The sequence below is a fragment of the Pieris brassicae genome, chromosome 3, assembly GCF_905147105.1.
Source record: "Pieris brassicae chromosome 3, ilPieBrab1.1, whole genome shotgun sequence".
Lineage (NCBI taxonomy): Eukaryota > Metazoa > Arthropoda > Insecta > Lepidoptera > Pieridae > Pieris > Pieris brassicae.
Genome location: NC_059667.1, coordinates 912,535 through 927,305, shown reverse-complemented (window position 1 = coordinate 927,305; position 14,771 = coordinate 912,535). Strand labels below are relative to the sequence as shown.

At 32.7% G+C, this 14,771-nt stretch overlaps 3 protein-coding genes across 6 annotated transcripts in view; 1 reads left to right on the top strand and 2 right to left on the bottom strand.

Moving 5' to 3' along the window:
• Positions 1-219: 219 nt before the first annotated feature.
• Positions 220-3,536, bottom strand: LOC123707682 (mitochondrial fission 1 protein). Its single transcript, XM_045657956.1, has 5 exons — positions 3,312-3,536; positions 3,127-3,240; positions 1,606-1,776; positions 813-946; positions 220-480 (listed from the first exon to the last, which is right to left on the bottom strand). The coding sequence occupies exons 1-4, from the start codon at positions 3,354-3,356 to the stop codon at positions 827-829; spliced, it is 450 nt and encodes a 149-aa protein (XP_045513912.1). The 5' UTR covers positions 3,357-3,536; the 3' UTR covers positions 220-480; positions 813-826.
• Positions 3,537-3,885: 349 nt separating this feature from the next.
• Positions 3,886-7,974, top strand: LOC123707362 (ubiquitin-like-conjugating enzyme ATG3). The gene is made up of 7 exons (XM_045657364.1): positions 3,886-4,088; positions 4,390-4,578; positions 4,742-4,855; positions 5,801-5,950; positions 6,028-6,186; positions 6,491-6,618; positions 7,069-7,974. Exons 1-7 carry the CDS (start codon positions 4,017-4,019, stop codon positions 7,220-7,222), a joined length of 966 nt encoding a protein of 321 aa, XP_045513320.1. The 5' UTR covers positions 3,886-4,016; the 3' UTR covers positions 7,223-7,974.
• Positions 7,975-13,103: 5,129 nt separating this feature from the next.
• Positions 13,104-14,771, bottom strand: part of LOC123706968 (transmembrane protein KIAA1109) — a 53,245-nt gene continuing 51,577 nt past the window's right edge. For all 4 annotated transcript variants that reach the window (XM_045656655.1, XM_045656658.1, XM_045656657.1 and 1 more), the window contains one exon: positions 13,104-14,379. In XM_045656655.1, coding sequence (XP_045512611.1) covers positions 14,202-14,379 — 178 coding nt within the window. In that variant the 3' untranslated portion in view covers positions 13,104-14,201. The remainder of the gene's footprint in view (positions 14,380-14,771) is intronic.

The following is a 14,771-nucleotide window of genomic DNA, read 5'->3' as shown; positions in this document are numbered from 1 at the left end:
TGAGAATGTAAAAAAACGATAACGTGTTTCGTTGTTAGATTGTGATTAGTCAACAGAATCAATCCTATCACTGTCACACGATTCGTGTATCCGATTGACCAATCGCAGCCAAACGAAACGCACCATAGTTTAGTCGTTTGATGTCTCAGCACCTTTGGATCTTGTTTCTAATATAATTTTAAAAAGGTAGAATTTTAACCGAAGTTAAAAGAAAGGACATAAACAAATAATATTTATTAAATGGAATCACATACATCTTAACTACATTGAAGCCTAAAGCTAGAAAAATAAATTACAAGTATATAAACAAATAATACACTTAATACAAAGGGAAAGTATATTAAGGAGACCAAGCTTGCATTTTGTACAAAATTATATATTACTAGTAAAATAAATAAATTTGGTGTCGCGATAGTCCTCTACTCCTTTTTCAACTTCTTTTTGGTAAGAAGATAATGAACGCCCTGAAATGCGGTCATTCTGCAACAAGGCAATATTGCACTTTAAATATTAACTTGGTACACTCAACTCTAACATCACGTGTTCGAACTTGTCCAATATAATTTATTTCTATTCATGAATAGATATCAGAAAACATTAGGTTCAGTCAGTCGAAGCCTGGACTCAATATCTTGAGCATAGACTCTAAAATCTGTGAACCGGCACAGAATACTGATCACATACTTGCTAATACAGAATAATTAACAATGTGAACCCAACTGTGTCTGCCCTATACCGTTTTATTAATACAAAAAATTTAAAGCTAAGCTAAGGAGTGATAAATAAGTCAATAAATTATAATAGTTACTTACAGACAGGCCAAATGCTATTTCTTGCTAGCAAGTGCTATACCAAGACTGACCAGACCGCCAATAGCCAACACTGCACCTCCTGCCACTGCAATGCCAATTAAACCTTCCTTTTCCATGCGTTTGTTAATTTGACGCTGAAATTTATAACAGTAAATTTGAAGCCAACAACATTTACCACCTTCTTACTTCCAGCAGTGCCAATTTAATTGAGATTTATACTGGCACCCTGAACTTGAGAAAAAACCTATTCATTTCATTAATTCATTGATATTTATTAAGCATAATAAACAGGCATAATATTGTTTTCTTGTAAAATCTGCCATCATTTAATACAAGCTTGCATACGCATCAGTTAATAATGCAACCATAGATAACTTGTGTCAAAGGGTAAATTTTGACTGCATATCTTAAAAGTTTGTTTATTTCAAGTAGGGCATTGATCCTCAAATCAAAACAATGTCAAGGTACTTCAAGCAATAATAGCTGTTTAGTTAATTACATAAACAATTAATATTACTGATTAAATAATTTATCTGATTATTTTAACAAAATGTATCATCATCATTCAATGTTAAACTCATGTTTTTTTAAAACAATAATTCCACAAATACCGGATTCCATTTGGATTTCTAGTTTACCAAAATGAATAGATTATTGTATTTCAGTTTAATGGCATGAAAGACAGACCACGGGACTGTAAGGAGGTAAACATCAAATATGATTACTAGAATTTACAATAAATAAATAAGTTAGTAAGTATTCTGTTAGTTTAAAAATTACATTAATAACTGACCTCCAACACTAGAACCTGCTGATTAGCTGGTTCAATATCGAGGAATGCTTTGACATAATGCAACGCCTTATTATACTCCTTGATTCTAGCATTGCCAATAGCAAGGTAGAACAAGTAGTCCCTTTTGCCCTCTGCATGTGTATTGAACAAGTCTTTTAAAAGCAAAATACCCTGAAATAAATAAATTTAATAAAAGTTGAGGTAGCTGAAAGTTATTTGCAGCAGGTGACACTCTCTGTAGCCATTTAACTGGTATAAAAATCTTGAAATATTACCATACATTGGTGACCAATGTATGGTAATATTCCATACAATCTTATATTAGACACTCCCCGAGATACAAGACTAATTCATACCTTAGGGTCCCGGGTTATTAACTTGCTATAGTAGGTTAATTATTCTAGTTTTTCCCATTACAGATTCAAATGATATACTTGTTTAGTAAACACTGCAATTAGCACTGTTTTTTTTTTAATAACTTCAATATAATCTATACAAAGTACATGCAATTTTATCAAAATACTTTTTTCTAGTAAAATTAATAAGATGTGAAAACCAATCTTTTCACTTTTAAGTATGTTTACATTTTAGCAGAATGCATTAAAAAGTAGTGTCAGAAATGATTTTTTTAATGTGATAAATACTATAAATCAAGTTTTATATATAAGTATTTTTAGAAGATTAGCTCAAAAAGTACTAGCCAATTTAAAAAATTCTTTCACCATTTGAATGTTACATTATCACTGATTAATGTAGGCTATTTTAATTACAAGAAAAATAAGGATACTAAAAGTACAATTCTCTCAGTTTCCCCACTTAGACTCTCAATAGGGCTTTTAAACATTTCAAAATTGTCTTATACTATCAGACAATTGCTTTCTTAATCACTACATATGAGTGTTGACTGTAGACTATACAGTAACAGTAGGTATATAATGTATCTCATTATTATTAGTATACCTATAATCTAAACCTAAGTGAAATGTTTTTAAAAATTACCCATTGAAGTCATTTATTGTTATCATTTTGTTTTCAATCATCAAGTCACATGCCCAAAGGGAGCCAGCAATAAACTATTGCTAAATACATATAGATATACAATAGAATATTATTTAGGTAGGTATGTCCTGCATTTACTGTATGTTAATGCCAAAATGTTGAAAAATAAATGTGCGAAACCAGGACTGGCCGCTAGTTATAAATAAAATATAATAAGTGTAAGATCCAGATCCTTCATACTTCTTAGTTTACTTTGTTTTAAATGTTCTCAAACATAAGACAATGAAGTTGAAACAAACTGCTATAAATAAATGTGTCTAATAATATTGATCACACTGTCACAAGCTTAGATTGCAAAGATAATGAATAGCTTTCAAATAAAGCAATTATATTTCATTCACCAACTTTTGGTGATTGATGTAGATTTCGTTATTTTGAACATCGAAAGTATTTGCTGAAAGTATTTGCTAAAAGTATTTAAAACAATGACTAGTATTTTGTAAAATATGATGAAACATGTACCTTTCTAATATCTGCAGCATATTTGCTTCTTACGAGACACCACGCATATTCGAACTGTGCTTTATGCGTAACTCTGCCTTGGTGCAACTGTTCGTGGTAAACTTTCTCGAACTTCTACAACAGTGCATAAAAATGCATGAGTCACCAGTTTCAAAACATAAAGAAATCGTATTTATCGTACTTACTTGCAAATCTTCCGATGAAACCACTTCATCTAAAACGTCATCCATTATGATATTATGAAATTACAAAAAATCTTAATCAGCCCTAAAATCTACTAAACATTAAATAATAATAACTTTAAATTTGGGCAATTACAAGAATCTATGCAAAATAATGATTCAACAATCACTCGAGCAAAATTATTGATACAATTTTGACATTTCAAAGTGTGCATATGCAGTGCGCAGCAATCATTTATCAAGCTTTATTGGCTAACAGGCAATAGCTAGGTGAACAGCTGATATTGGCGTTGACTGTTAAGTTGTCTAGTGACAGATGATAGTGTAAGTGTCCAAACTTCGATAATCAATAATAAAAAGTATTCGCTGTTATGTCCTCTTAATCACTATTTTCATGTTTTAACGATGTCATATATATATATCAACAATAATTAAATAAAATATTGGAGTCATTGTTCGCGCTGTTTCCTTTTCAAATGGTACCCTACGGTCGATGTCATGGTAAGTGTCAAGTACAATCGGTCTTACTAGTCTGGGGTAGCGATTTTATACTCTTTGATCTTTCGTGATTCGTGATTCGTCTTCGTTAATCGTTTGTCGTCGAGTGTTGATGGTGGAAGTGGTATGTAAAATTATCCCCGGCTTCTGTCTAGAATCGGGATAATTGCAGTTAACTAGAATAAGTTTTACTTAAAAGAAGCAAATATAATGCAGAGTGTAATAAATACTGTGAAGGGTACAGCCCTGGGAGTTGCGGGATATTTGACTCCGGTCCTGAAGGTTGGTGTAATTTTATACGTATTTATTATTAATAATATTGATTTAGTGTCCATATCGCACACAAAGCGGCGGATAAAGGTCAAATTCAGTGCAGTATAATCACAATGGATTTCTGGTTTCTCACTAAATTTATTAATAAATTGCCATAGATGCTTTATACCAACCAGCCGACGTATTTTTACATGTTATTAAACAATGCTGTGGTAAGCATTGAGTCAAGTTTAATGAAAATATAAAATAAACCACTACATATATTTTTTTATCAAAATAAATGATTTCTAGAAATTACCTTATTCAATAGGAATCAAAGTTCCAAGAGACTGGAGTCCTAACTCCTGAGGAGTTTGTAGCAGCTGGAGATCATCTTGTGCACCACTGTCCTACTTGGCAATGGGCAAAGGGTGAGGAAGGCAAAATTAAGCCTTATTTACCAGCTGATAAACAGTTTCTTATCACAAGAAATGTGCCTTGCTATAGAAGATGTAAACAGGTAGGATGAATCTAGAATGATATATGACATATGCTTTTAAGTATAACCACTCATTGAAATGGCTTCTCTTAAGTCTTATAAAAAGTAATGGTTGTTTATTTTAATACTAATTTATTAAAGTTGTGTGTTTAAAGCTTTACATATATATTTATAATGCTGTTAGATTGAGTATTGTGAAGACCATGAGAAGATAATAGAAGATGAGCAAGATGAGGATGGAGGCTGGGTCGACACACACCACTATGATTCTGCCGGCTCACCTACTATTGAAGAAAAGGTATAATTAATATTTTTTCAATTGTTTCATTTTGGCAATTGTATATTAAAAATATAGCTAGCTCAAAAGACACTTAGAATAAATCAACATAGTAATGAAATTTCCAAATAAAAGTTTTTTAATATTATTGACTACAATATTAACTGGACAATAACTATTTGATAATATGATTTGATGTTATATTACCACAAGTTAATGCGACCCCTTGTTTATATAAATATGGTGCTCAAAAAGCTCTGGTCAGATTGAGATCTGTTAATATTTTTTTTTTATATATGTCGGAGAAACACCTTCCCCAGTGACGTCATCAACAGTGGTTGCAGATTTGGTGGGCGTCATGAGGGTAAAGCGCGAGCACAAAACACGACGATTGTAGTTTTCACAATATTTTATTTACACTGATGATACACTGATATTTTATGGTAGTTATTTAATAATAAATTATAAGTTTTAAGACGCAAGAGCAGTGAGTTCAATGCACCAATCTAGCGACCAAAACTCAGGGATCCCACTCGATCCGTCTCCACTTCAAAAAGGCCCCGTAACAACCAATGGACTGGCCTATATATAGATGGCGCTTCGACCCCATTCGAGCAAAATGCTCTGCTCTCATTGGTCGTTTGTTTAATAACGATTACAATCTTATAAATTAGAAAAACGTAACTAATTTTAACTAAAATCACTAATTTGTTAACAGAAATATGTTTTAGGTTTTATAATATCGTAAAATCGCGTATTAAGTTAAATTAAGATTAATGCAATCTGTTTAAATGATAAAGAGAATTTAATGTGTTATTGTACAATCAACAAGCAACTCGTTGAATGGCTTCCTCCGACATATATATTAATAGCTAAATCTGTAAAATATAGTCTTGTTCTGATTCTCTAAAACAAAATATGTAAACAATTAATTAATTGTTTCAATTACAATTTATGAACTTCCAGGTGTGTGAAATGACCTTAGAGGCAGCGGAGACAGGTGACAGTGATGAAGCAGCAGGAGACCCTGATGACGACGATGATGATGGCGAGGATGGCGAAGCGGAGGATATGGAATTATTTCAGGAATCAGGACTACTGGATGAGGTGGATCCAGTAAGTTAAACAGCATTGTACGAATCGTATGTTTATATTTGAAATCTTTTAATTGTGTTTATATAATTATTTCCCAGTCAACAGCCCTTAGCTGTAAAAAGCCCACCGAAGGAGGATCCCGTCGAGCGCCTTCAGGCAGTGGTGACGAAATAGTACGTACGCGCACCTACGACCTTCATATTACGTACGACAAGTATTATCAGACGCCGAGACTATGGCTCATTGGATATAATGAGGTATTTTCTGTGATATTTTTATAAGATTTTCTAACAGATATACATAATTCAGTATTTGCGTTAAATATGATAAATGGTAAGCATTCACTAGAAAATTGTCGTATTTAAAAATTTATTTATTTCCAAACCGATACGACTTAGGGCTCCCTAAGTTCATGGAAACAGTGTTCCATTCCCTGTCAGGCTGGCAGCATACCCGATAAAAAATAAATTACGTAATTTTTATTAATAAAAATTATATTTCGTACGTATAAATGTACATACCCAAGAGTATACAACTCCAATACATAAATAATATTTTCAGGAGCGTAAATTGTTAAGCGTATCTCAAATGTACGAGGACGTATCTCAAGACCACGCCAAGAAGACAGTGACTATGGAAACGCATCCTCATCTTTCGGGGCCTTCAATGGCGTCAGTCCATCCTTGCCGGTAAATTGCCTAATTTATTAATTTCATATAACGAAAGAAAACAGAATGTAACAAGAAAAATAAAATTACAAGTAAGATACCTGCTTCGTGAGCCTCACTAATAGATCAGCCTCCAGTGCCTGACAGTTGGCGTCGACGTTTTGGGTGTAACGTACTCTGTCCTCCTAACGAGGTTTTCCTTCAAGCTTAGACATTCAAAAACATTCGCTCCTATCGTGCTTACGTAATATTTGAACGGCCCCTAACCCGTTTGACAGTTCTGTGACATTAAATATAACTGTCATCGGGTTACTGACAGCACGTTATGTTCAATTATTTTTTCCCGCCAATTTCACTCTATGCATTGAATTAATCAAGTATACAAATAAAATGAGACAATAACAACATATATTTAATATACCGTGTATATGCGACATTTACTACAGATTAAAATCACCTCTGACATTTCAGACACGCAGAAGTAATGAAGAAGATAATAGAAACTGTGACAGAAAGTGGCGGCGAACTTGGAGTACATTCTTATCTCATTATATTCCTCAAATTTGTACAAACTGTAATACCAACCGTTGAATATGATTTTACACAGAATTTCACTATTCAGTAAAACGTATGCGCCGGCGCTTAGTATTCGTATATGCTTAAATCGCTTTTCGGTCAGTATATCTTACGAATCATCGACAAAATGCCAGCGCAGTTCACGTTCAAGGGTCATCTCAATGTCTTTGTGCTAATATGGCCAGGTGCTATATTCACAAATCGAATTTTAAAATGACAGTTTATGCCCATTTATTAAAAGATCTATATATCTCTTGAATTAAGTTATATTTATATGGGATTGGTTTGCAATAATAACATTTAAATTACGATAAAAATTAAAGGGATGTTTTTGACATTTTCTTTATTAATCCGGCTCGAAGGACCTAAAATTTAAAAATGTTTTTTTTTTGTATATTAAAAGTTCTTTGCGTGAAAAAAGAAACAAAATCAATAGAGGTCACTAAGAAATATTCGGTTTAATGCTATTTGTCATAGTTTAGATGTACCAATGGTTATCGAAGTTATTTTAAAGTTTGGTTTTTAAATAACCATATTAATTGAAATGACAAAACTACATTTTTAATTTAACCTTTTATAAGAGAAAGTCTTTATCAATGTCTGATTTATAATTTTGAATATAAAAAAATCCGTCATATGGTTAAACGGTCAAAACAAGATTTTTCAATACTCTGGGACCTTGAAATCGCTTGAACTTTGTTTGTTCAATTAAAAAAATCGTTGACCTCGTTCATAACGGAAGCCATTGTTTTGTCCTTATCGCTCTCGTGGCGTTTGAAAATAAATAAACGTGATAAAAACCTGATTAGGCTTTTAATGAGGCCGAATATTGAAGTATTTGTACCATTTTTTTGTTTAAAGCACAATTATTAAAATATAAATGAAATATGTGATATTACGTAAATGATTTTTTTTAAAATAAAGCCAATGAAGTTGCATTTTTAAATAATTTAGCTACATTCATCCCCTATACGTATCCCTAACCTGTTTTCCCATAGCGCGAAGATTTTTCAAGTTATATTTATGTTGCGTTTAAATTTACAATGATTTGTCAAGTCCATAATTAGTTTTGTTCAATTCTTTTCGTGTTCCTTGTTTTTAAATTGTACAAAAACACAGATTTCCTATAAACCGGTCTACCGCGTTATAGCAGGATAACTGTACTTTCATAAATACTTTTAACTAACGTACAAAAGTGATATTTGCCAATGTCAGTAATCTAACTTCGTTCATAGAAAAGTGATTTAAAATATTAAATTCCTTTATTCGGTTCTTAATTATTAAGAGTGGTAGCTTAAAAGAGAAAAGAGAGTACCAATTGTTAAAAAGCCGGCAACGCACTTGCGAGCCTTCTGGGAATGTCTGTTCATGGGCAGAATCACTTAATATCAGCTGAGCCTAATGCCCGTTGGCTCCTGTTATATACAGAAAATAGTTTTCTGTAAAGTCGGTAGTCGATAGTTTAGACGTGAGGCAACGTCATAACAAAACTTCAATAAAAATAATTGCATACTTTTATGAATTAAATTGAATCATTTTTATTGAATTATCACTATTGGATGGATGGATGTGTGGATAGAAAAGAGTGAATCCTTGGAATACCAATCTAATCCAATCGAGTGAAAGAGATAGATGCGGCGCATGCGTACAATGAGCGTAACGGGACAATGAGTCATGCTTCGTGCGTGCAGCCAGCGTTAATCGATTCAGTAGACGTTGTCACGTCAAAAATATATAATAATTCATAGCACACACACACCTAGCTACACAGCAATTTAATACATATGAATTACTCGATGTTCTTCTAAAATTTGTCTGTATGATATGTAAAATCACCCCATTCATTAGTTGATACCTAATTTTAATGTATTATATGCCATAAATGTTTGTAAATATGGATCTCACGCTAAGATCAATTTATTATCAGGCTTATGTAAACGCTTGATTGTGTTATTGAAATAAATTATGTTTATTTTGCAATTGTGCCGAATTATTTACTATACCTTTGTTGAGACTTGTACATACGGCAGTCATGCGTATAAAACATTTTGACGTACAGATAAAATATCGACAAATAAACCTTTCTTGCTGGTTCACTTCGAAAAGCTTCTAGATGCTTTACAAAAACAGTTTGAATGACAATATACAATTCCTTAGTAAAATCAGATTTATTATATTTGATAGAACTTAACTAGTATACTTATACAACTTCAAGGTCTACAAAATAAATTAATTGAAATCCTCTTTTTTTATTCTATTCTTCTATAGTAAACTAACTATACATTGACACAAAATTAAACAACATTAATCAGCTGTTTCAATACACGATATGCATTTCAGTTAAACAAATATACAGCATCACACTGATCATATAGCCCGGGCAAGAGGCATATGTTAAGGGATAATGTCAATAAAACCGAAATCTGATAATCAATAGAACTTTGTACTATGGTTAATCATCTTTGGAATATAATCATAAACTGAAAAACTTAAATGATTTCTATATTAATTATGAGCATTAACAAAAAGTATCAATTATCCGTTGCCTTACAAATGAACACTAGCTTCATTGGAATGAGCTTTATTTCTATTTTCGAAATCACCATATATTGTTAGAATAGAGAAATACTAGCAAATAACAGACAACAATCTTTTTATATAAAACTAACGGACCCGACAGACTTCGTTCTGTCAAAAAGATTTAAAATGTGGCAGTTTTTTGTTCCTAACAATTTAATAGTCGCAAAAAATTCTCCTGAACAGAACCGTCACCCTGATGATAGGGTGATGTGTGAGGTTCAACTCGGGTGACCAAAGTATCTTCGCTTCCACGAACTTTGGCCACTCTTCTGTGACCAGCTAAATAACCCCGACTGGTATATTTTCCTATTAGTAGGTATGTATTTAAATAATTTTCCACAGATAGGGACATTAAATTATTAATTAAAAAATTAACGCGATTCGTTTGACAGATGTAATGAGGTGGAAACGTCGCATGCCGAAAATAAAATAAATAATATCGCGAAGCCAACCAAAATAAAAATCAGTACTAATGATCTATAGCTCTTAAAATTTTGGACTATTCAATTTGGTCGTGTTCGCGATATTGTCACTGGTGAGTTTCGGACCGCGACAACATCCTCCTACGCGAATGCACACTGTTTTGATAGATATGATTGAATTTGAACTTTGTGCAGCGATAGTAAAGTGTAAATAGACTGACGTTAGGAACACACCTACAATGCTTAGACAACAGTGAGTGCTTGTAATTTAATATGAACTTTATTGAATAGCAATAAAGTTCAAATTTACAAAACGTTTGTATGGGAAAAAGAAAAGGGTGTGTTTTAGGGTTTTCCCGGAAATTATTCGATTTTTTCTCGCCTTTTAAACCTTCCCTAGACCTCCACGAACATTTCAAGACTAAGATAAGATAAATCCGTTCAGCCGTTCTCGAGTTTTAGTGAGACTAACGAACAGCAATTAATTATGTATAGAAGATTTAAACAGACATTCCAATATTCTTAACTAAAACCTTTTCTTTACAAGTGCTGCCTGTCATTAACATATTCTAACTTCAACAATTTTTGAGATCAATACCTCAGTAATCACTAAACTCGAATGAATCATCTCGCATTCAACACGGTTCAAACCGATTTGTACTGGCATGAATATAAAAAAATGTCATACGAGATCGTGTTTATAATAGTCGAGTTTCTCGTAATCTTCTTACTCAAATGTCGATGTGTAAACAGACTTAAGAAATTATCGCCTAGCGATAAATCCCTGGCGATTCACGTATGACGTATGTTAGCGGTAGTTGATCAATCTAGGGTAGGAAATTAAACACTTCAATGATGACTTAATTCACTATAATTTACTTCACTGATTTTACGTGAACTGTATAACTTCAAACTTGTACAAAGAAGAGCCCCTGCGCTTTTTTTTTTTTTTTTGAAGAAGGAATCTCACTGTTGGCCTTAAGGGCCTTTACAGCTCAGCTCGGCCTGAATTGGCGTTAATCCCGCGGCTAGCGCAAGGGCGTCTCCTGTGAGACTCCAACCTCGGCTTGGGCCGTCGCGGGGTGGTCAATCGCCTGAAGGGCAGGACGGAAGCTCACTGGAGTGAGCGAAGTGCGAAGTAAAGGTCCTCGCCTTCCCCGGTGAAGCCGGTGCGCATGTGACACAACCTCTTTTATAATCACAACTCCCTCCTCCGACTCGATCATCCCACTTCGGGAAGATGGTCGAGTCAATTCGTAACAACTCGTAAACAACCGAACGAGTCAAATGAATAACTATTGCACATGCGCACTTGTAGCAAGATTCTTAAGAATATTTTTCATAAAAATGTTGAGAATTTAATTAAACTATTATTAGAAGCTTACACATAATAGTATTTGAGAATTTAGTTCTTGCCTGTATGTAAACATTTTGATACGATAATGCTATGGCGATTATGACTGGCGAAAGTCGTGTACAGTTTCTCTCCCTCGGGAACTCTCTCCATCTAAATGGGCCTTAATGCAATAGCCGTGTACTACGTTGGCATGATATAGTTTAAGGCATAAGGTATTTCGTCGCTCGTAGTCTTCCAATAAATTTCATTATAGTAATTACCAATTTTAGGAAAAGGGCGACGTGAAGACAAAAACACAAAACTTTATTTATAATTTATTATATCACATTCATTATGTACAAATAATGTTCCGTAATAAAATATATTCAGTATACGAGAAGCACATTTCAAACCATAAATCGATTTCTATACAAAATAATACAACTTAAAAAAACTTCATAATGCTACATTCCTTATTAAAGAATCGTATAAAATAAAATATTGACATGTCATAAATTAATTTAAAATGTTTTCTTCACACCAACTCTTGCCATATTAAAAAAAATATTGAATTGTAGAAATTTTTCAAAATAAGAATTCCTATTACACTAACACTATTCCTTGCCATATAAAAACTAATATGATATAAGTCGCCAGAGAACAGTTTAGAAAAGTTTTCGCAATTCCAATATTGAGTGATGTAAAAAATGTTACTGGTAACATTGTTAAAAGATACAGTCCCTACAATAGCAATCGCAGCATTCTTGTAAAACCGTGATGTAAAAAATGTTACTGGTAACATTGTTAAAAGATACAGTCCCTACAATAGCAATCGCAGCATTCTTGTAAAACCGTGATGTAAAAAATGTTACTGGTAACATTGTTAAAAGATACAGTCCCTACAATAGCAATCGCAGCATTCTTGTAAAACCGTGATGTAAAAAATGTTACTGGTAACATTGTTAAAAGATACAGTCCCTACAATAGCAATCGCAGCATTCTTGTAAAACCGTGATGTAAAAAATGTTACTGGTAACATTGTTAAAAGATACAGTCCCTACAATAGCAATCGCAGCATTCTTGTAAAACCGTTTTTTGAACAATTTAAAAACTACGAACATTTATTTAATAAAGTTATTTAGTTTAATGGTTCATAGTTACTCAAAACTAATTATGGACTTGACGAATAACGTTATATGGAGATGGAAATTACGTTATAGGGGGTTACTGATTTATAGGGGGATAACTGTATGCTACATCCCGACGGAAGGACTTGTATCTATCGCATTAAAGTAGTTAAATCTCTACAGTTAATTAAATGTCGATATTCAATCAAGTCGCTAGCATTTTGATTTAAATAAAGCAGCGTCGAAAACGTTTAACTAATTGTCTGACCGAAACCCAGCGTGTTGATTAACAATGTGAAACAAGACTTCGCCATGATTATTTCATTTGTTATTGTTATTTCAGTGTGATCGTAAAGAACTGAGGGGTTGGAAATTCCGTGTTTTGCTTTATTGTAAATAGTTAGGTTAGGTTACTCTTATCGCCTAGGAACGTTTAGGAAACTCGTTAAACGTTTCGTTCACTCACTTGTCTGACGGAACTTTAGCAATTTGATTGAATATCGATTTTTAATTAACTGTCTAGAAATTCAATTAACTCTGATTAATCTACTTTACTGCGACATATCCATAATAAAAAAATATCCTGTTTGTAAATTACGAAAACTTTTCAGTTAACTATACCTACATTGACACATTATAATAATTGGAATGAATGAACCGGATTCCCAATTGAAATAACATTGTAGTACTTAAATTATTTTTATCACAAAATAACTTCAACACCTACTAATAAATAATAGTTTATATTTCGCTAGTAGATTAAAGATTAATAGCTTTTTTTAATAAGAACAATGTTCTAGTGAAATTTTCGTTATAAGTATAGCTCCTTGTGGGGTTATTTTAAGCAGTAGTACGTCAGAACCTCACCAAGTTTAATATCTATTTATGTAATCGACCTTAGGGCTAGAAAGCTATATTTTTCCACTTTAGTAAGGAAAATCAAATCAATGTATACAAAATATTGTTTGCTGCCTAAACGTCATATGAAACTACCTTTTGGAAGGGACAACTAGTCATTTTTTTTTAATATTTTTGTTATGTTTTGACTCTGACTTTGAATATATTGCAGGAACAAATATATTTGTTTAAAATAACCCCGTAAAAAAGCAACAATGTAAATCAATATTTTTATTTAATTAAATCTAGCAATAATAATGACCCGAGTATATTTTACATATAAAACTTCAGTCTAGATTCACTATGGGTCCGACCAACATGCATACATAGCCAATATAAAATAGAGTTATTAACCACAGATAACATTTACCGTTGAACTTTCGGTCATAGATAAAAATTTATATAATAGATATAAACTAAAATTGCAATGTCATTTAAGATTATAAATTGCCTAATTTCATAATTTATTTAAAACAAATTCAGCTACACCAATGACTACCCTCTTTTGGTGACATGATGATCAAGATTTAAAATAATTTCAATGATAAATTTAAAACATTCTAAAAACGATATATGTATTTTGAAATTTAATATAACATTTTATATATAAGGAAATGGTCACACTGATAATAATTTGAATATATTAGACACATTTCTGTGCCTGTTTTATTTCAGCTGCCCTAACAATCTTAGTAGAAGCAAAGAAAGAAGTTTGTCCAAGGGGTCCAATGCACCCCGCTGTAACCATTTGGGTATAGTGGACCGGGCATGGCTGAAGCCGAGTTTTTGAAGGATGTAATCCACTCCGTAGGGCTCGATAGATTTTCCCGCCCACGACAGTAATCTGAAGTGGTTAAATTATCTTAGTTTGATAATTTTCATAATTCATATGATACTGATTTAATAATTACCACACCTATACAATATAACTTCAAACAGTTCCAACGAAACATGACGTTTCAGGTTGGAACAAATGACTAGCCAAGTGATTAACATAATATTAAAGTATGTGTCAAAGTCGTTTTGGTAGTCAGAGATAAGTGGAAACGTGTTCGATCCTAGAAACCTTACCAATTCTTAAAAGGCCGGCAACGCATTTGCGAACCTACTGGCAATGTGAATGTCCAGGGCATATCATTAGTTACGGTGTGAAAGTGCAATTTAAAGGTAGCATTTTCTATTTCACACTACACTGGAATATATACTTTAGTAGTAGCCGTGAAAAATTTGGATGAA

What these genes read in the sequence shown, in the direction of transcription:
- LOC123707682 (XM_045657956.1), bottom strand. Translation starts at nt 3,356, where the DNA reads ATGGATGACGTTTTAGATGAAGTGGTTTCATCGGAAGATTTGCAA. An exon ending in ATGCTGCAGATATTAGAAAG is followed by an intron (nt 1,777 to 3,126) that starts GTACATGTTTCA and finishes TATTTATTTCAG; the next exon opens with GGTATTTTGCTTTTAAAAGA. An exon ending in AGCAGGTTCTAGTGTTGGAG is followed by an intron (nt 947 to 1,605) that starts GTCAGTTATTAA and finishes TATAAATTTCAG; the next exon opens with CGTCAAATTAACAAACGCAT.
- LOC123707362 (XM_045657364.1), top strand. Translation starts at nt 4,017, where the DNA reads ATGCAGAGTGTAATAAATACTGTGAAGGGTACAGCCCTGGGAGTTGCG. An exon ending in ATTTGACTCCGGTCCTGAAG is followed by an intron (nt 4,089 to 4,389) that starts GTTGGTGTAATT and finishes CTTATTCAATAG; the next exon opens with GAATCAAAGTTCCAAGAGAC. An exon ending in TACTGGATGAGGTGGATCCA is followed by an intron (nt 5,951 to 6,027) that starts GTAAGTTAAACA and finishes ATTATTTCCCAG; the next exon opens with TCAACAGCCCTTAGCTGTAA.